The sequence below is a fragment of the Pavona decussata genome, unplaced genomic scaffold (assembly GCF_977016875.1).
Source record: "Pavona decussata unplaced genomic scaffold, jaPavDecu1.1 SCAFFOLD_6, whole genome shotgun sequence".
NCBI classification, from domain to species: domain Eukaryota; kingdom Metazoa; phylum Cnidaria; class Anthozoa; order Scleractinia; family Agariciidae; genus Pavona; species Pavona decussata.
The window spans coordinates 5,422,501-5,444,571 of record NW_028145430.1 but is presented as its reverse complement, the minus strand read 5'-3'; the positions used below and the strand labels follow the sequence as shown (position 1 = coordinate 5,444,571).

Here is a 22,071-nt window from a genome sequence, read left to right as displayed (position 1 = left end):
TTTCGAAAACAAAAGATCAGTCTAGGGACTGTGTTCTTTTTAAAAGGCAACCCATATTTTTTCACAATGCAAATATAGCCAACTTAAACTGAAGTTGGAAAGATTTTACACTGATTTTTTCTATATACGAGTAGAAGTTTGAGTGAGCAAAAGATTGTTGTATTAACACGAGCATTGTAATTCGAGTGTTTCCACCGCTATTTGGAGCTCTTCCAAACTTGCAGATCCACCAGAAGCGGAGACGGCTACTTTCTTTAGAAAATCAGTGGCCTACGTGGTATTTATCGTGTTTCTACAGTTAGTCTTTCAATTAATCAGAACGCGCATTTAACTGACTGACTGACGGATGTTTCGCTGATATTGTTCATTGTAGGTCTCGTGGTCTAGTCGTTTAAGATTTTGGCGAAGACCTTTACTGCGAGAAATGAGCTGTCTGTTTAAATCTCTTGTTGTGGTTGAAATGACCAACCCAGTGTGTACAGAAGCCGGTCGTGGGATCGATTGCCGTTGAGGGTACAAATGTCTTTGTTGTTGTTGCACACTCGTGACACGCTGAAGATTTCATCTCTCTCAATATTTTTTTTCCGGTTTCATTTGTTCCCATTTGGTAACCTTTGAGAGAAAACATTTAAGGATAAAGAAAGCTAACAGCTGCGATGTCAAGTAAAAGGAATTCAGAGTTTCTCTCTCGAAACCTGTCATTTAGGACGACTTGTGTGAATGTTGTCACAACTGGTAAATTGATCACTTCTTTGCAGTGTAAAAATTGACATGAACTCCTTTGTTGTCGGTGAGAGTTGGTTAAGTAATCACCCAATTTCCATTGAAAAATATACGAAAAGATTAATCGATTTGATGATTGCTTCCCACGCGGCATTTCCATAGCAACTCGTCTAAAGTGGCATTATAAGAGTTTACTTGTGAATTAGTTGCGTCATATTGTTTGAATGTGCTTAGATTATTGTACAAAGTATATAATAGGTGAGTCTCTTGGGATCTCATGTTGCCTGGTGCTATCCAAGTTCATTTGTTTGCACATTTAGTTAGGTCTCTGGCGGTTCGCGTACATGAGCTACCTCGTGCTTTAATATCAGTTTACTGAAAATGACAGTGGGTCTGACGGACTTGCTTGATTTGGCCATTAGTCCACAAATCGGACCTGTGAATTTCTTCCATTTGAGGAATCTACTGCATACCATTGTTGAACATTTCGGCATCGGCGAAGTTGAGGCGCAGCAAGCGGAGATCCAAGCGCCACAATCGCTAAGATCTTCATCTGGAGCGTCCAGCAGTGGTAGTGAAGACTCGGATAGTGAAGAAGACGAAGGTTGGTGATCTCAATTACTTGTGTTTATAGACATACCCACCTCCTGCAAGTTTGAGTGAACGAATCCAAACTCCTTTGCGCATTAATCCATGCAAACCGATGTCCTATTATCGAAGATTTCACCAGCCGGTGCTAAATGCTAGGAAACAAATTCGTTCTTTATAATCCTGGCATAAAATATTGCCAACTCATCTTTCTGACAGGAAACCCTGGTTTGATTTAAAAACAGCATACCCTCCGTGATCGTGTACTCGGGGTTTCATTGCTTTTTGTCTATTATGTTGAAGTCTTCGTTCTTTTGTTTGTATTCAAAGTTTGTTGAGTACACTATTTAAAAGTTTGATTACTTGTTTGTTTTGAAGAATAAATAAACTCGTCAGTACTTCGAGCTTATAAATACGATGGAATAAGTGATGTCAAATGTAAACGCTTTTTTGCTTTGATTTTCTCTTGGTGTGGGTGTTTAGGGCGCGTTAATTGTTTTCCTGGTCAATAGAATATTTTCAGTGACACAATCGAATAAATTCAAATTGTCTTTGTTTTAAACGTCGTAAAAACTTAAGAAGTGGCAGTTTTATAACTAACATCCAGTAAATGGAAAACTAACTTAATCAAATTCTTTGCCTTGTCCACCACACAAATACCACCTACACAGAGCAAAAGATATCGCTTGAAAGTAGAACCCTTGTAAACGAAATAAAAAGATCATGTTCATGAGCAAAGTCACTATGACTATGAAATCGCTTCTGCTAGAATCACGACCCCCAGAATAAAGAATACGCGTTCTCAGTACGGTGAACTTATCATATAATACATGTAATTTGTTATCAAGAAAACAACTTGCTTCAGTTTGCTTCAAATATTTACATGCACGTGACGTAGAAATAATCTTGATCCTGTTTTCGAACAATGCTGTGTTGTGTTCTGAGTCAGTCATTCAGTAAAAGGTTATTACGTAATCCGGATTTTTTTTTTATGAAAAAGCCTGACAGAGTCGTGGTTTCGTCGCGGTGAATTTGTGCCCGTAGCATATCACCTAAGTTATAGATTTGTGTTTTGATTCAGTTTTTCTCTTCTGTTACCAGTTTATCACATCGACTGTGGAACCATTACATATAGCTCACATTTCACATTGCTATTATAGTTTTTATTGTATCTCTCATTTAGTACGTGCGGTGTCACTGGTCAATTGTGCGGGCCGTACTTCACCGTACAGCCCGCAAATTTAAAATTTGTTCCCTTTCCTACGCGCCTGATTATCCTCAGAGATATAACAAATATCTTACTAACCTCGTTTTCCCGGTCGGCGGTCGGGTTCGTCTTAACTTTAAGTGCCGCCCTCGAACTCGGTTAGTAAGAAGTATGGACAATCGTTGAATGTTGATTTCATGATGTTATGGAAGAGATTAGACATCATCTGTAAATTTCAAAGCATGCAAAGTGAACTTTTCCATGTATCTATCTTGACGTACACTAATCCCACTCTTCAGTTTATGGCAACATGAACTCACGAGAAGAACACCGCAGCTATTTCCCCATCTACGAAGGAAATGTTCCCTGATAGGGCTTCGTTAATGCCGAAAGATTATCTTGATTACCTTGATGGACTCTTTGTTTAATGTTCATCAGAGAAGTAAAACAACCAAATGGCCTGAACGCCCATTACAAAGGAGACGTTCACTGCGGTAATACTTTTAGGCTAATAATGTACATAAAATTTCTCTCTTCCCAGAAAGCGAGTCCGATTCTGTGGAGGATGGTCACGTGAGTGAGGAAGAAGTGACGCAAACCATCATAGATGAAGATGGACAGGAGAAGACGGTGACAGTAATGGTACAAAAACCTCCCAAACCAAAAAAACGACACTCAGAACTCAACGACAATGAAGGAAATGAGAAGGAAGGAGAAGAAAAAAAGAAACGGAAGGACAAAGAGAAATCAAGACACAAATCCGACAAGGACAGCTCCAGAGAAAAAGATAGAAAAACCTCCAAACACGAGAAAGATGGCGACGACAAAGATGATAAAAAGAAGAAGCGAGATAAAGATAGAAGTGGCTCATATGGATCTGAGTCGGTATACGGTAAAAAAGATGACAAAAAAAGGGAGAGAAAAATGACAATGGACTCCCTATCTGAGGCCCCAGAACTGATTAACATTAACCGCAGGTTGGAGGCAGCTGAGACTGGGATCAAGGGACTGAGGAATATTATCGACTCCATGGTGAACCAGGTAGACTTTGGTGATGAGGTGGGAGGAATGCTAAAAGCACAACTTGATCAGGTTCAACAACAACTCAACAAAGTCGAACTCGTGCCCGAGGGTGAGGCCGCCAAAAAAGAGAAGAAGAAGAAAGGGTCCAAGACGAAAGGGGCCCAGGACGTGCCTAAGGAGGGGATCATCACTGAAGGCTCGCAGCAAGCCCAAATGGCTAATGGTCAGCCCATGAACGTGATCCCTCAGGTTATCCCACCACCTGTTGAAAGGAACTCGCAGGATATGCCTAAGCTGCAACCTGGCCGCCTTCCTTCACGAAAAGACGAAAAACGCAAGATAGGCCTACCAATGAAAGGAGAAAGACCACCAAGCCAGGGAGAAAAAGCACCATTGCGAAAGCGTACAACGCTAGAAGATTTAAAATTACGCAAGAAAGCGCGCGAAGAAGGTGTCACAATAGAAGAGATAGAAGCGCGTGAAGCAGTCCAAGAGAGCAAAAAGGAAAAGAAAGATAAAGAAAAGGAAAAGGGTAAAGAGGATGAGAAAGAAAAGGCAGACAAGAAGAAAGGCGAGGAATCGGGCTCCGATGACGAGTCACTTGACTCAGAGGAAGAGAGAGAGGCCATGGAAGAAATGATCATGGAAGAGATTGAGGCAGCACTAGAAAACACGGATGATCCTGAAGCTCAAGCGTATGCCTTGCGGCTCAGCATCGAGCAGATGAATAACATGAGAAAAAGCTTTACACAGTCGCAGGAAGAGTTTAAAAAAGAAATGGAAAAGAACAAAAGAGCCATTGATTTGATCGCCAAGGATTTGGCCGCTTTCCGCTCGGCGAGAAAAGCTCAGGTTAGTTGTGTTTAAAATAATAATGTATATTTGAAATATGTGATGTGTCAAAGAAATTTTTTGCTTAGATCTTTCTTCCAGGATTAAATTAATAAATCACCATTCAATTTCAACATAAAGAAATATGCCTTTCTGGAGGGTGTTTTTAATTCGCATTGGCACGCCGCGTTTGCGTCCATGGCAACTTTAAACGGGAGCTGGAAGACGAGTTATCATTTATCATTTATAAATTAACGAGATTCGCTTTAGTAACTATATATTAAACCATAATTGACGTTTGACTATTATTTTACTCTGAACTTATTTCACTCTATCAACTGTGGACGTCCAGAAGAAGGTGTCCCCCGAGGTTCAGAATAAAGCTTTGATCTTTGATGGTCCCTCTTTCCTCTAGAAGTTGCTGAATATACATTTTAGTAGTGAATATATATTATAATAAGACAAGCATTGTTCTTTTAATATTTAATTGTAAAAGAAACGATTTTTTTTCTCATCGTATGTTTCCAAAGTAGTCACGATTTTTTTGACAGTAGTTAATGTCGATATAACCAACTACTAGAATAATTTTCCTTTCTTTTCCCTGCATCTTTTTTCTCACTTGTAGGATGCTGAAGGCTTCAACGCTGTACATCACGTACATAGTATGGTCCTTGAACTCCAAGCTAAACATGAAAAGCTGGTCCAGACCACCGCAGAACTCGTGAATGAGTACAACAGGCGCGAGAAGAGCCTGGAAGAACTGTACGGCTCGGTGGATAGACTGGAGCAGAATAAGGCTGACAAGGAGCACGTCAATCAAGAAATCGGCATTAAGGTAAACCATGAAATTTCTTTTAGGGTTAACTGCCTTTGTCGATACGAGTTTGTTTTGGCGGCTTCTGCGTTCTAAGATTTGCAGCTCTCCGGTATCCCAACCAAAGTTTGATTCAGAAGCTCCCTTCAGACAGGCTCTCCCGCTCGCTGGAGAACTCAGTTTTTAGCTGTAACACATCTTTTCGATAATTCTACCTTCATCATGTGCAACTATTCTAAACTGCGGATGTCAGAAATACATGACTGTAGAATTAGCGTTTCCAAAAAAATAACAACAACAGCAACAAACAGAACAAAGCAAAGCAAAAACCAAACAAACGAACAAAAAACAAACAAAAAAAAAACTAAAACAGCAACAACAAAAATACACGCATACGCACACACATCGCTTAACAATTATTAATTGCCTCGTGCAATAAATCCATTTTGTTCGTTTATTGCAGGCTGATAAGGGAGACCTGGAGTCGAAAGTAAGCGTGAATCAGTTTGACGAAAGTTTCAACCTACTGGATCGTGGGCTCAGCGATGCACTGGAGAAAATGGAAAGTCAAATGAGCATTGAAGACGCACTGAAGGAAACACTACATGAGTTACAGAGCAAACTACACCTCAAGCTGGATAGACGGGAACTAGATTCACTCCGAGATCAGCTGGAATCACGCATTAGGGAGGTGCAGGTGGTACGAGCAACTGTTAAGGAGAAACCTGAAGATGGAGAACCCGCTGGATTTAGAAGGTGACAAAACTGACATGACTGCAAAATCGCACCTTCTTCGATTGTACTTTTGTGAAAAATAGCGGTCAGAATTGAGCTTTTTTTTAACGATTCTGTACCTTTCTGCTAATGATTCAACCAGCGTTTTATCGGATAGCTTTCTATAATAATAATAATAATAATAATAATAATAATAATAATAATAATAATAATAATAATAATAATAATAATAATAATAATAATAATGATAATGACGATGATGATGATGATGATGATGATGATGATGATGATGATGATAACTTTATTATTTACAAGAATAAAATCTACTAGATACAGTTTGATAATAATAATCATAATAATAATAATAATAATAATGATGATGATGATGATGATGATGATGATGATGATGATGATAATAATAATAATAATTGAAAACTTCACCGCTTTTCAGGCTTTTCCTTTGATGTAATTAACGCTGTTTTGTTTCCATTGCAGGAACCGAACAGAGAAAGTTCATTGTATTTCGTGTGACCGTCCCTTGGAGGTTCAACCGGGAGGGATTGGGCCCAACATGCCTAAGATACAAGGTTTGCCGGGTCAGAAGTCATCGAAGCCTTACACGACTTTTGAACTTGAGCACATCCGACAGCATCAGAAGATGAACGTAGCTAAGAAGCCACCAGTGATAGGAGCTGACCTTGGATACCAGGCACAAAAGCTCAAGAATGAGGTTGTGGCTATGACTGGATTGGTGGATCTGATAGAGCTTCCTCCGTCCCAAAGATACTGCGGAGGCTCACATACCATCATGCATCCATTTAGACGCTCGTTCAAGACAGCAGGATCTCATCTCAACCAATATGTTGTTATACGTGAGGACAGTGACGCCTCGGTGGCGTTACCTCGCAGGGACTTTATAGTACCGCGTGACAACAATCTAAAGCGTTACATGAAACCAAAGCTACCATCCATTGGGCAATCGAATACTCGAGAACCCTCCCCTCCCCCAGAGTATATTGCCGAGTTCAGCGAGCGACCGCTAAGTGCCCCTGTCACTCCCTCGGTGGGTCATAGATCTCAGCGTAAACTCAGTTCCCCTCAGGCTCCTGACGAATCATCGAATCAGTCTCCTCCTCTAAACGAGGCTGCATCGCCCGTGGAAATGGAGAGAATAGCAGTTACAATTCCTTCTCCGGCCGAAGAGGCTTAACGAAAGGAGAAGCAAACTGATGATCAAAGTTGAGGAAAATGCTAAAAGCTGTATTACTGTAAATAATTCAAATGTGATTGAGTGTGTAAAATAATGTACAGTTCTTTAACGGGTTTGCTTAGGAAACAACCTCAGATAAACTATTAGTGTGTTCGATTGAATTAAAAAGAGAACGATGGCGTATTCTGCTGAAGAAAACTGGAAATGTCTTTTTTGTTTTAAATTTGAGTCTACTTGTGTGGGAAAAATTGTGTGATTGTAAATCGAGGCATTGGATGAGATGGAAACTCAGCTCTGTAGCTGCTCCTCGAGAACTGCTTATCTGATTGGACTCGAGTGAAGCAGTTCCATTATTTCCGGTGCTGAAGCCATTGTTTTTGTTTGTTATATTGTTGTCTTAAAGGGTATCAGTCGAACCTATAGTGTGAGAACTACCACATGACCCTGCAAACTTGGACGAAATGCATTCTGTTATAATTTCTCTAACTGGATAAAGGAAACGATGAATAACAAGTGTAAAACAGCACACGAGTGAATGTTTAGTGTGTTTATTTAAATTGTGAAATATTGTTTCGTTAAGATATTGGCTGTATGTGAAAATAATATTAGAAATAAAGGTTTGGTCTTCCTTAATTAAATTATTTTGTATACTACATGATTTTTCCGTGGTTTCCTGTTGTTGTGCGTCTCTCGGTATAAAACCTGCTGTAATTTTGTTCCTTTCTAAAAGGGATCTGGTCACGTTGTTACTAAACCAGGGCCCAGTTGCTCAAAGACCGATTAAGCTAATCCTGGGTTAACGTGAACTTTGGTTCGAGTTTAATTACTAAACAAGAGAGTATACTAAACAATAAAGTCTTCCACTATTCTTCACCATTAGCTTAAACTTAGCTTTTAAAAACAATGTTAATGAGCGAGATGGAAACCTCGGTTTAATTTTAATCGAGGATTAGCGTTAATCGGCTTTCGAACAACCGGGCTCTGATCGCTAAATAAGGCCGGATTTTATCACAGACCAATGGTGTCCTCAAAGTTCTGTTTTCCTGTCGCAGATATGTAACATCACGGATTAAATGAGTCCTCAAATGTTAGTAATGTAAGTAACGCTCTATTGTGGGCAGTAGAGACCTTCATCATTGCTCTCCTGACGACAAACATCACATATGAACTGAATGCAGTCACCTCTTATATTAGTGCTGTAACTCTAACGCCAAAGATGTTTAGAGACCTCAGTCTTTTCTTGGTGATACATGTAAGCACTGTCGGCAGACATTTCACATTGCACATCAATGCAGACTTCCCATCTTAGTGTTTTAAGTGACTGCTCTCCTGTTGGCAAACATGTTCATGTACACCACAGATCAATGGTGACCTGTCATCTTCTTCTACTCCTCTGTTGGCAGACATGTAAGTTATATCACAGATGATGTAGCCCTCTGATCTGTGCTCTGCAGAAGATTGTGCGTGACATGTAGCAACATGCTCGCTGATATCCCTGTCGTCACACTCTTACGTGATAAGTTTTTGTAGGGCTGTTTTGTTTGGACCCATCCTTCCGCCTGTTAGAGAAAATCATGATGATAAGATGAAAATTCAACCCTTGCCTCTGATACATACCTACAAAGCGTACTGTGGCGGTTGTTGAAAGAGTGTATATTATACCTTGGATGGGATGAATTCTACACTGCGAGCAGTCTCTCTTTTGCTCGAAAATGCGCGGGAGGAACGCAAAAAACTGAGGAGCACGAAATTCGAAGCGCGAGTCGAGCCACTCGAATATCGGGCTCGCTCAGTTTTTTCCATTCTTCCCTGCGAATTTTCGAGCAAAAGAGAGACTGCTCGCTGTCTAGATGAATCCTTATTCAGCAGATAAAATATCTCGGTAAATTCTCAGTGTATTGGCTTGATAGGGATTTATGTACTGGATAACGTTATACAGCCTTAAAAACCTGGGGCCTGGTGTACACAAGCATTGCTTTTTTCACATTTCCCACAAACACACACAGGTGCTCACTCAATGAGGCAGGGGAGCCCCTCTCTCGTTTGGCCCCATCTGTCATTGAGAGCACGACCAAATTTCGTGCCGCCGAGAAGCCCCCTTTCTCTCTCACGCACCCCTGCATTGCTCACTCGGAGGGAGTCCCGCCCAGTAAGTGCCGCCCAAGGGAATATGAGTTTCGAGCTGTTTTAGCCTGACATGAGAAATCCATTTTACGGAGAACCATGACACCTTAACAAAGGCCAAGTTTGTCAAAAGTTCGTAGGGTGTGGATTTAGGATAAGGATAAGGAGCGTACTTAGCACCTGAGCCGTTTAAGACGAGACCTTTCTTTCAGTGGCAAAGTGGAATAAATAATGAACTTACGGTGAAAGTTGTGTTGGAGGTTTTGCTTTATCCTGAGTTGTCACACTACTTGGGTTATCTGGCTTTCTCGGTGAGCTGATTTGATAAGGGTGAAACTATAAAATAAAACATGTTTCGCTTATTACAAACGAACATCATTACACATTTGCATGATATTTTGTTTAATCCGAGGTTCTTTCTAACAACCTTCTCAAACATGATCACACAAAAGTGATTTTCCTCTTCCGTCTGAAGCTTATCCTCGTGTTTACTTACACGAGTTAGTAAGAATTAAAGTGATGATTACTGTATTTAGGAGTCACAATGACCAATCTGTTTGATAGCTATGAGGCTGATCCAACACGGTTCCTATCTCAGTTTTAATGAAGACAAACGCAGTGACCAACACAGAGTCTGAAGAATGTTTTGCATATATACAGAAAATCTTTATATCATCTTACTGCAACTCTGATCTCTCTTGTGAACCTGTCCAGTAGCTTTTTCATGTCAACTTGGCAAGTCTTCAGGGGACTTAGCATCAAATACTACAAGCAAAATACAGCAACATTTGTTTAGCATTTGGATGAGGCCAGCTATACTTTATTCCTAGAACCTCTGATTCATGTCACATAACCAACCTTTTACTAAGACTGATTTACACGTGAAAAATACCATAACAAATTACGGTATTCTTAATCCTATTGAATTCTCCTGTTTTGCAGCACAACCAAAGAGAAAACACCTCTGTTGCATAAACAATAGAAAAAACACTAAGTGACAGAAAATTAAAATCAACATCGACATTTATTTATCTATGCTGTAATACTGACAGATTTGAGCATTATTAATAGTTTGTCATATTTACCTTCCACTGAATTCTCTCACAGCTATGAATATCATGAACCACAGGCAAACTTAATTTGATTTTTTTCACAGTATGATGGTCTAAAAAAAGAAAAAGTTATTAAGTCGATCTACACATGTACAAAAAGGCTACTCGTGACAGGTGTGGAAAGGGACGGAGCATCATAGAAAATAATAACAATGCAGTGTTTGTACATACAATTGTTGTATGAAACTGTGAAATCATCTAGTAGGTCCCAGAGGCTCTGTTGGAAAAAATGTACAGGTATAATATTAAGGTACAGTATCACCACTTCTTTCTCTAACTACTTGTTACATTAACAATAAATTATATAACTATCTATGGCAATATTATGATCACCAACAGCTCCATCATCACTAACACCATAATCATCATCACCAACACTACCATCATCATTAACACCAATACCGTCATCATCATCATCATCATCATCACCACTGGTGCCAGTACAGACCCTTGTCACCATTTCCAACATCTTCGCCACCACAAGTAGGACTAGTAGCATCATGGTTGTCATCGTTGTGAACAAACCATCATTGTTGTTGCCTTCATTACATCGTCATCATCATGATCAGCACCATCACCACCAACCACCATTTTGATTGTCAGCATCACAATCAGTAATCTTCACCATCACCATCATCATCATCATCATCATCATCATTATCATCATCATCATCACCATCAGCAGCAGCAGCAGCAGCAGAGTCCTACCCACCTTAAATTTGAGTGGTTTGAACATTAAGTCCTCTCTCCTGCTAAGTCCTAGCGTCCCAAATTTCCCATTGTGATGTACCCCAAGAACCACATGCCTGTGAAACAAATACAACAGTATGTTACTAAGGTGAACTGAGTCTTTTCTGTCAGAAACTGTCAAGTGAATGAGGGTAATCAAAGTTGCCTGCTTCACAAAAGTTGATTGTTTTTTAAACATGAATGCTTATTAGGGGAGCAAATTAAACCATTTCCTGTTTGGATCAATAAACACAAAAAATAATATGATACAGTGAATCCTGTATTAGCAGGTAGACACCTTCGGTGCATGAAAAAGTGTCCATCCAATACAAAATAGGCACATTACATGTCTGATGCTACAATATCTCAATCTGCTGATGTCATGTGCTGTTTACGAGGTTTGGGATTAACAGGGCTTCAGATAAGAAAATAACTGAATTTTTGCTTGGACCCCAGAAACTGTGCTCTGAATATATAATGACAAGGTCACATTAATGGGGTACTCACAAGGCAGGGTTCCACATTTATTGGTTTGACTACATGTTTTTGAATGTGCTTATACCTGTAGTAGCGTCCATTAAACTGTGTCTTAAAGCTGACTGTAAATCTCTGCAGCTCAGTCATTCCACAAGTCAGATACCTTCATTTTTAGTTAAGGCTGGATCAGTAAGGCAAAAGTATTGTGCAAGGTTAGACTTCATTACATTTAGAAATTATCAGGCTCTAATGTTATTATCAAAAGAAATTAAAATCTGTTGATGACATGGATGATAAGAAATGAAAAAGAAACAGAAAAGCTGTTTTAATTGACAGTTGACTAACCATTGTTTATTTTTTAGCTAGGGCTCATTTAACACTGCTATTAAGGTGCAGACCGCTTGATCCCCTTGGATCTGAGTGGCCTGTATTAACCACGGTCAAACTCAGAAAAAAAAAGATCAAAGAAGAAGAAGAAAAGTCTGTTAAAAAGAAGGTTTTAAATTTGAGAGCTCAAAGCTGATATTAAGTTCTTTGTGAGTCTGTGAGTTTACTAAAGCATTTTATGGTTCCACGAACCACTTATTTACCTAGTTTTTGAGACATCACACATTCAAACAGAAAACAAAGACACACAGAGCTGACCAGTCACTGCATAGTTCACTTTAAAAGACTATTTTTTAGTAAATTGTATATGATTTAGTAAACTCACAGACTCAAAACTTATCATCCTGGAGCTCTTTTCTTCAGCTGACTTCTCTTATCTTTTACATTTTGAATGTATTGAAACCACAAACAATTTCACGCAGTCAGCAAGTGACCAAACTGGACATTGAACCATGCATACACCCAGTCCCAAGTTAAATCATAAAAACCCAATACATAATGGGTATATAGTGGAACATTACACAACAGATTGGACAGTAGGGCATCCCAGTAGAGACATGGGTTATGGAACATCACCCTGTTTCAAACTAAAAGAGCACAAAAACTGTATAACCCTTTAGGACACCACATATAGGCTAACAAATAAACTGCCTTGGCCTCCATTAACAGTTGTAGACTCGCTTACCATGCAATAGCTTGTTCAAAACTAAGTTTCACCACTTAAAAAGGGTAAAAAAGGTGGGAAACCAACAGCGATACCAATGAAAATTTGATAAATTGGAATTAACCTATGTTTCCAATTTTTTAACCTTTTAACCTCTAGTTCGTAAAATGTCATAAAATTGAAAGAAACTTTGCATTCAAGATGAATACAACCAAGAAATTCAACGGTAAATGGGTATCCTTTCAATACATTCCATATAAATGTATTTATAGCAAAACCCTTTTTCCCCCTGAATGAGCAGACTGGTTTAATAACTTGTTAATGTAGGAGAGTGGCTTTTAGCTACCTTTTATCTGTTTTTTCTTTGCTTGCTTTTTAACTTGTTGTCATTATTAGTCACATCGTTTTTTTATGATTTAATAAATACATGTACGTCTCAATGTTTGAAGTTCTCTTCTGTTTATCTTGGTGAAATTAACAATTGACCCAGTTATGTTAATGTCATTTATTGTAATTGAATATCTTGTACACAAATAAATAAAATAAATACACATAAAAGAAAAAGAAAGGATACAATCCAACAATAACAGCCTCAAGACATTTGATGGGCAATGACTCCTTTATGATCTCACGTGCTGTATCCATTAATCTAATTAAAAAAAAAAACATTTCAAAGTCAGGGGAAAAAGGAATGTTGATTGTATTCTTTTGTTTAGATATATTTATTGACAAAACAATGTGGTTTCCATTATGAATTCTTGCATCATTTTTATTGGTGCACAGTTCTCACTGGCATTTGCAAAATTTGGTCAGACATGAAAACACTTGTCAAAATACACGAAGAGAGTATATACATTGTACATAGGAGAGCTCTGGTATAGTGAGGATGCATGGGGTATAACCCAGGGGGGGTACTCGGGTATATTAGTTACGGGGAGGTGCGAATGAGGCCAAATTTTGAAACCCGAAAAAAGTCCCGTCACGTTAAGGAAAACCCAAAAAAAGTCCACTAGCCAAAAATGTAACCCAAAAAAAGTCCAAATTTTTTAAGCATCAAAAACAATAAAAGTACAAAACGTTGGATAATGGTGTAATGCGATATCTTCGACAATCAACAATATGTAACTGATACAAGATGATTGATCGTTAACAAATAAACCGCTATAACTTAACGACAGTTGTCTTTGTCTTGTCATTTTATTTGCATGATTTAACCTTGTTAGTGAAATCGTTTTGCGTAAAATCAAGAATGGTAGGGCACGATTTTCATCAACTCCAAAAAAAGTCCTCGCCAACAAAAAATGTCCACCAGAAAATTTCAAACCCAAAAAAAGTCCCAAGCCGAGAATGTCAAACCCAAAAAAGGTCTTTGCACGTCCCTGTCACTAATATACCCGAGAACCCCCCCTGGGGGGTATAACAGGCTGGGTCAGATGATGTTTTACAGACTTCATATATTAATATAGTGTAAATCCTAGTTCACCATCTTTCATGACATATTTTAGCTTGTTGGTTTCAATAACATATTTCAAAATTTATAAAAGGGAATTTGTGGCTCTTGGAAATTTAGTGAATCAGTTTGAAGAAGAAAATTGCCATTTCAGCTTTTATTGCCAAAACAAAAAACAAGCCAAATCAACACTCATGAAAATACTCCATACTACCCTCAAAATAACATATAAGTCACACATAAACCATTGATCTTTGTCACATAATTATGAGACAAGCAAGGAAAGATACTTCTGATAGGAGAGGAGATGACTTTAAATTTGCCATGCATTATAACCTTCCTCAACTCATTATTTACTGATATGTTTGCTACATTTTTTTCAATTACCCTGAAAGTGGCCTCCACTTTTTTATCTCAAAAAACTGAGTGCCTGTATGATTATATCTGTAATTATGTCAAGGATTATGAACCTTATTACAACTGCCCCAGCAATTACAGGCCCAAGTCAACCTGCAGCACATTGGGTATACATGTAGCATTGGACTGTGTAAGGGGGCCACAAGTTTCAATCCTGTTGTGACGCAGAGTTTGTCTACTTTAAGTCCCATTCTTCTAAAAAACTGAACACTGTTTACTTAAACTTAAACTAAGTTGCCTACAACACAAACACTGATTTGAAAACTTGTTGCAATGTTGCCAAATGTGGGTTGAGTTTTTCATCAGTTCTCATCCTTGCTCTACACCTAATAATGGGATATTTTTATGTCTGAATTCCAATAATTATTTGACAAGAAATCACATGATGAAGAGTCACTATAAATTCCCATTTATTTATTTATTTATTTATTAAATTCCTTTTTTACATACATGTATACTATGCAGTCAAAGAAAATGCAGATTTATTGCAAGGATACTGAAGTTCCTGTAAATAACTCTGTATCAGTCCTAGCTTCTCTTCAATTGACATGAATGGTGTAAACACAGGAGCAGCCACATATGGTACCTATAAGTTCAATTTATAGAATCTCAATACAATTTATACTCTTGTTTGTGAATCACTGGATAGTGACAAAATACAAAGCCTCCTCAGCCACAGTGTGTATCACCCCTTTACCCCAAAACACACACACACATCATCATAAAAGAATGCTATAATGATACTATCGAACAAGTGTACATGCCACAAACAAATAATAAATTAGACATACATGTACTTAAACAGAAATATCACTAGCTGGATGAAGAATGGTTAAAAATTAATTTAAAATGTGTGCTTCCAGAAAATATCCATACACCCAGAAGGGGTCCCTAAAGATAAACTTTTTAAAGCAAAGTACAACTGTACAAAGCTTAAGTGGAATTTTCAGTGGGGTGAGGTGGGGTGTAGACAGTCATTCAATGACAGTGCATCAGGTTTCAAACCAAAAAACCTTCTGTGGACTGGGAGTATGGATAATTATTTCCTGACACCACACTATGGTTTACTCACACTTATACAGAAAATAAATGATAGTAACAGTTAGTAACACAATTATTGTGTTGTGCACATAATGGTCATATTGTCTTTGTTCTGAAAAGTTATCTTATTGTAAACTTTCACTTGAACAATATTTTATCCCATGTGCAACTGGATGAAGATAAATGTATGTAGTGATTTTGTGGTCATACAAATTTGTAAGTAGGGAAGGCTTCCTTCAAATCGCATGGATTAATCCATGCATGTTCGCTTTACAAAAAAAAGTGAGGCGATCACTCACAAAAGTGACATCCCCCCCCCCCCCCCCCCCTTTGAACTTGTCCATGGATCAGGAACCACATGTAATCCGCCGGATAAAAAGAAAGGTGGCCACTTAACACTTTAGGTTCAAATTCCTTTAACCTCACCCAGATAAAGTCCAAATCCCATTTGACGTGAAAGCCAAGGCCTTCCAAAGGGTGGTTCCTACTCCCCAGACGTGGAAATGGTTATGCCTGGGGTGGGGGTGGAGGATGTTGAAGGTTCTAATATTGATTGGTGCATTAAATCCCACTGCAAGCTTTCGTTAATTCTATAAATGTACTTCTTACTTGCTAATTACCGAAATACTCAAATAAAGTTAATATTATTATTACACTAGTCACCGCACCTTGTCTAGATGCTGACACTGCCGGATACTCTGTGTTATTTGAGATTGTTTGGGATGAATCTTCTCGACATGGCGCCACATTCTTTCCCAGGTTTTCTTCTTGATAGGGAAGCCATCTTTGTTTACGTAAAACAATACTCCACTTTCATCCTCACTTGGAAGATCCTTGTTTTCTTCGTCTTCTCGACTGCATGAGTTATCAAATGTAGCCAAGGTTTGAGATTCATGATCCCCCATGGATGTAAACTGCGGGCACTGAAACTACTTAGGTGTTAAATAACATCTCCCGCGATCACTTTGCGTCCTTATTGTCTGGAGCGACAAATTTATGACAGTCAGTGTAATATGATAAGTAGAAACATTCCTGATTTGTTCCGTTCAAGCCAGAGCAAATCGCCAGAGCAGCTGATTATTACTTCCAAAACTTTCGAACACATTTCTTAGGGTTGCTATGCAACCTAGCCCGTTCCCAAATGGGGACGTACGCTGCATTATAGCGGACTCATCAGTAGTACAAGCCAACATGGCGGACCCCAGTAGCCAATCAGAAAAGGCGTACTAGAGTGCCACATCACCCATCCACTGACTGTTGCACCAATTTTATTCTTTTTATTTTGTTCTCAAAATGTCTTCATGGCTAAGCAGTAATCTAACAGGCAGTTTGTCAAGCATTTCTAATTTAACAGGACAGATTTCTTCCTTTACCCGTGAAATCTTAACAGAAGGAGCAGAAGAAGTATCTGGTAAGATTTGCGAGCCTCAGAGTTTTAGCCTTATTAAGTTTGAGCTTAATTCATTCTTGTAAAAGCTGTACAAAAAACGAAAGAGATTAACGCCCATGTTCTTTTTGTTTATAAACATACTCAATTAGTCTGTAATTAGGATTTCTGTTATATAAATCATGAGCAGACCAGCTGATTATTACAGTTACTATGTGACTTGTTCACCCTGTTGAGCTCTTGATTTGTCTATTTCATAAACAGACCCTTCAGCAGAGCTTCAAGTCGCACAAGCTCGGATAAATGAACTTGAGGCACATCTGCTGACACAAAAGGCCGAGGTAGGATTTTTGTATGCTGGTTTGTTTTGGTGATTCAAGGGGTTGGACAGAAGAATGGAATCAGGGCTTTAAAACAATGATCAATGTATTGCGTTAAGTGTTGCAAATAAGAGGAGTGCCATTTAAATCAGTAGCTGCTCCAGTGTACAATTGTTGCATTATCCTGTCAAACTTGAAGGAGTTTGCCCTACCCAATCAAGGACCCATCAACAAAGACGTCGAGTAACCCTCATGCTTGTGTTTCCCTAACATCTGACACCAAGTTTTCTTGGGTTCACAAACAAATGTTTCAGGTGGGGTTTGTTAAGACAGTTGAAGCATCACACTTCAAAACACATTTTGAAGGTTCTTGGTAGCCAAATTAGAAAAATCAGTTGCCAAGGTCTCTTGAATCAAACATTTCAAACACAATAGGATCACACAACCATTGTGACTACAGATGTTGTGTCCTAATATCATTGAAAATTTGAAACTTGATGGAATATATTGGAGGAGCGGGGGAAGCTGATCCCAGGTTAGAGACTAAAACAAGTCAATTAGCTTCATCTCACAGGGGGGTGGGGGGAGGAGGAGGCAAAAAAAAAAAAGAAGAAAACTGACAGGCATAGCAGTGGGGCAAACATTAAATGCTTCTTAAGCCTTTAAGTCCTTCTTGTTTTAGTAAAAAGGCTTCTACAATATCCTAAACAAAAGTCAGAGAACTTTCTGTGAAGCAGTGTGTTTTCCTTTTTTTCTGCAATAGTTATTATCCATTGTTTTGTAGTATGAAAGAGTCAAGCACAATAATGAGGAACTTCATGTGCGACTAGAGGCCTCTGAACTTCAAATCAATAACATATCAAAAGAATACAGGGCACAGCTACACAACAAGGAGGTAATAATATTACAGTTTGATTTTGAATATTGTCTTAATACAGTGAAACCTCGATTTAACGAAGTCGCTGGGGACCGGCCAAGTTTGTTTGTTAAATCGCGGGTTCGTTTTTTTGAAAACCTCGATATAACGAACTTGAGGGGAAACGACCAAAATGTTCGTTATATCGAGGTCATAGTTAATGATTGATTTGTAACACAGGTATACACAGGTATACAATTTTCGTCACCCAGAAGTGCTGCGTTTTGAGATGCAATTCATTAAGCATAGTGGCTCTCAGTAACAATTATTTTCACTTTTGAGCAGACGCGCAGCTTTTGTTTACAAAGAAACGACACTTTCAGAGTAGCGATTTAAAAGTGTTGACATTGTAATTCGTTATATCGAGGTAGATTTTACATTTGGGATTCCGGATTATGTTCGTTATATCGAAGAATTCGTTATATCAAGGTTCGTTATATCAAGGTTCTATTCCATATATGTTACTGTAACTTTGGCCGGGACATAGAATATCGTTCTTTATATCGAGGACTTCGTTAAATGGAGGTTCGTTAAATCGAGGTTCCACTGTAACATAATGACATATAAAGTGGCAACAGTTGTGCATATATTAAATGTCATAAATATAGTGCAAAATTGTTTTAATTAAAAGATAATGTTACAGTTGTATTTCCACCCTTGTTGATTTATAAATTTTAATTCACCTTAGGAATGATGGTAAATTACATGTTAACATACTAATTAAAGGTATTGTTTTGATTGAACAGCGAGAACTGATTCAGCTCAGAGAGCTTAGTAGATTTCATGAGGTTGAGGGCCATAGTTTTGGAGGAAGGGAGAGGCATGACTCCACTGACAGCATTGAAGATTCCATAGAGACTAAAAGACTGCGCAGTGAGATAACAAAGCTTCAAGCTGAATGTGAACACTGGAAATCTGTAGCACATGGAGCAGTGAGTTGGAAGCATTTTTACCCTGATCCTCTTTCCATCCTGCTAAAATTGACAAGTTTTCTAAAGTTTCACTTTGGAAATAAATGTGTGCTAGCTACGATCTGGAGCAAAAGTAACATGGTCCATATACAAGGGTGAAGCTTTAAAATGAACTTTTGAAGTAGGCTGCTAATTGGGCAATTTGCATGTTCAGACCCTCACATCTAATCACCAATCGACAAAAACAATATTGCCATTTCTTGGTACAGTAGAATGGAAATGCATAGGGTTTCAAATCAGGCAGTCAAGTTTCCTTTTGTGATTAAAATTGTTGAAGCCACAAGTTTTGCTGAGCTTCCAAGGGATCTTACACTGTATGGCGTTTTTCTTTCTTGATGATTCAAACTTCGAAGCAGTTTCATTCTCTCTTTTTGATGCTATTGATGTATCTTTTCCTTTCATTTTTCCATCCTTTTTTCTCTCACTGGCAACAGAATTTACATGTGTTGTAACAATTATTTTTATTGTATTCCTCACTCACTTCTTCCTTTCAGGAAAACCAGGACAAACTGCACAAGGAAATTGACCAGTACCAGCACGAACTTACAGCACTGCAGAGTAGCTACTCACAAAAGATTTCAACCCTTAACAAGAAACACAAACAAGAACTACAGAAATGGCAGGATGAAAAGGAGGAATATGCACAGAGAATTGAAGAGTTGGAAGAGCGATTGCTTCAGCAGGAACAACGTGGTATGTTGTATTTGATTGTGTATACTAGAGAATGGGAGTTGAATGCTTGGTACAGTGCTTTTGAATCACCTTTGTTGGTCCAGTCCTTTCCTGTGTCATCTGATGGCTTTCTTTTCCCTAGGCTCTACTTTGACTAAGAGACTTGTTATCATGATGTTAGAACTTTTGTTTAGCTTTAAACAGAGAAGAAAGGAAATCATTTTAAGTATCACTTAACAGTTGGCTCAGTTTTTTGGCTACAATCATAAGCTTGTTGGGTGGAGCTGTAAATCATGATGTAAATTTGACACAAAACTTCAGTCTGTATGCATGCCAACTAGAACAATTTAGACCAACTCGGATGCCAGGGCCAAATCATCACTTACAGGCCTTTTCCATCAGGCCCTTCAATTAAAGCTATAAGTGAATTAGGGAAACAAGATGCTGGAGAATACCCTGTCATTTTAAAAGTAGAATGCCATCTCAGGGATGTGAAGTATGTGTATGTAGTGGCTTGAATGCAATGGAAACTTTTTGACCAACGTTACCCTAAGTTTGCTGTATCCGTTAAACTTTACTAGTCATTTCTAATCTGTGTTATGGACTTTTTCATAATTTCTTTGCCTTTTTTACCTTTTTTTTCTTGATGCACAAGATAGATGCCTCAGGAGTGATGTGATGGGAGCTCCCTGATTAAGTGCTAGTAAATAAATATTTGTTTGGTTTATTTGAAAACCAATGCTACCTTTTTCAGTGGCTTGTGGGGCCTGGAGGCATCTAGTCAGTGGGTCATAGGGAATAGCATCGGATTTCTGTTACATATAGCAGAATAACAATGCTTAATCTGAGTGCCAATTGGCACATAATGCCATAACTCTGTCAATTTTGCGACGGATTTTGATGAATTTTTGAAACCAAAATGGTCTTGTGAAGATCTGCTCATTAAAAGGATGAAAACTTAACCCCCTCCCATATGTGATATGGTTGACCACCCCCATAACATTTCAACTTTTTCCAATCTTAAGACATCTCTCACATTAATGAACATGTTGAGAACTGCGAAATAAGCTATAGTTTAGGGATATACCTAAATTTATATACAAAAAGATTTGGACATTCTTGAACTTTTAACTTTTTACGTTTTAAGCCCATTTGTCTCAAGGCTATAACTTTTCTCATTTATTATTAATTATTAGTTATGAAATACACCCATGAGAAGCTTTAAAATGGTATATCATACATGGACATTGAATTTGTTGCCCTGGATCTGGACAAAATGTTGTTTTGCCCTAGGTGTTGAAGGGTTAAAAGGAAAGAATAATTCTTTCAGATAAAAATTATTTTTATCTTTCACAGAAACTGAGGTCAATAATCATGCTGATATTGCTGATAGTTACAACGATAAAAATGTCACCTTGTTGAAAAAGCAGTTGGTTGCTGCAGAAAAAACCATAGAACAACTGAAGAGCCAGGTGAAACCTCAGGAGGACAGAGTAAAAGCCTTGAATGTTGAGCTTCAGGAAAAGAAAGATATGATCAATGCTTTGGAAAAGGATTTAAATGATGCTCAAGCAAAACATGAAGAATCAATTAAAACACACGCTGAAGTGATGTCTGCCTCTGAAAGCAATTTAAATTTAAGGAAGAAACAGATTGAAAAGCTTCAAGCCCAGCTGGAAGACCAAAGCAAAGAACTCAGTGCATTGAGCCATGACTCTGAAAGCCAAAGCATGCTACAAGAACAGTTTCATGTTGTAGCTTCAGAAAATGCTGAGCTGAAAGCACAACTGAGTCACACCCAATCAGAGGAAAGGAGGTTACATCGCTGTGTTGAAGAAGTGAAGTCTGAACTTGAGCAGCTGAGTGCTTCAACCATGGATTTAATGGAAGAGCTGCAGATTTCTCAAGGTCTTCAACAAGAGCAGAAGATTGAGATGGAGAGTTTGAAGAAAGTGAGGTACATCAAAGGAGAGGCTAAACAGGAGATGGGTAAATTAAGGAGTGCTTTGGCAGGTGAGAAAATGGTGACATCACAGCTGTACATTTACATTTGTGTATGGATATGAATAAGTAACTGAATGAATGCATAACATATAGTGACTAGCTCATTCTACGTCACAAAGTTTCGTTGGAATAAATTTGAATCATTTGAGAAAAATCAAGCAATCATGCACTAAGAGATTGATGCAGTAGCAATTCATCATGTTTAACACTGTTTTCACTTGGTAACAAAATTGAAGGGCTCACTGGAATAAGGGTATAAGTCATGATGT

At 38.4% G+C, this 22,071-nt stretch overlaps 3 protein-coding genes across 4 annotated transcripts in view; 2 read left to right on the top strand and 1 right to left on the bottom strand.

Moving 5' to 3' along the window:
• Positions 1-527: 527 nt before the first annotated feature.
• On the top strand, positions 528-7,772 carry LOC146489361 (uncharacterized). The gene is made up of 5 exons (XM_085108399.1): positions 528-1,327; positions 3,060-4,393; positions 4,998-5,207; positions 5,650-5,942; positions 6,417-7,772. The coding sequence occupies exons 1-5, from the start codon at positions 1,105-1,107 to the stop codon at positions 7,129-7,131; spliced, it is 2,775 nt and encodes a 924-aa protein (XP_084964525.1). The 5' UTR covers positions 528-1,104; the 3' UTR covers positions 7,132-7,772.
• Positions 7,664-16,650, bottom strand: LOC146489360 (tubulinyl-Tyr carboxypeptidase 2-like). Its single transcript, XM_085108407.1, has 11 exons — positions 16,201-16,650; positions 14,989-15,077; positions 14,462-14,518; positions 13,199-13,273; positions 11,659-11,736; positions 11,080-11,173; positions 10,539-10,584; positions 10,341-10,420; positions 9,937-10,020; positions 9,497-9,591; positions 7,664-8,690 (listed from the first exon to the last, which is right to left on the bottom strand). Exons 1-11 carry the CDS (start codon positions 16,435-16,437, stop codon positions 8,633-8,635), a joined length of 993 nt encoding a protein of 330 aa, XP_084964533.1. The 5' UTR covers positions 16,438-16,650; the 3' UTR covers positions 7,664-8,632.
• Positions 16,651-16,723: 73 nt separating this feature from the next.
• LOC146489359 (uncharacterized) overlaps positions 16,724-22,071 on the top strand; it is a 17,990-nt gene continuing 12,642 nt past the window's right edge. For both annotated transcript variants that reach the window (XM_085108376.1, XM_085108366.1), the window contains exons 1-6: positions 16,724-16,943; positions 17,184-17,260; positions 18,024-18,134; positions 18,902-19,087; positions 19,621-19,819; positions 21,155-21,811. In XM_085108376.1, coding sequence (XP_084964502.1) covers positions 16,826-16,943; positions 17,184-17,260; positions 18,024-18,134; positions 18,902-19,087; positions 19,621-19,819; positions 21,155-21,811 — 1,348 coding nt within the window. In that variant the 5' untranslated portion in view covers positions 16,724-16,825. The remainder of the gene's footprint in view (positions 16,944-17,183; positions 17,261-18,023; positions 18,135-18,901; positions 19,088-19,620; positions 19,820-21,154; positions 21,812-22,071) is intronic.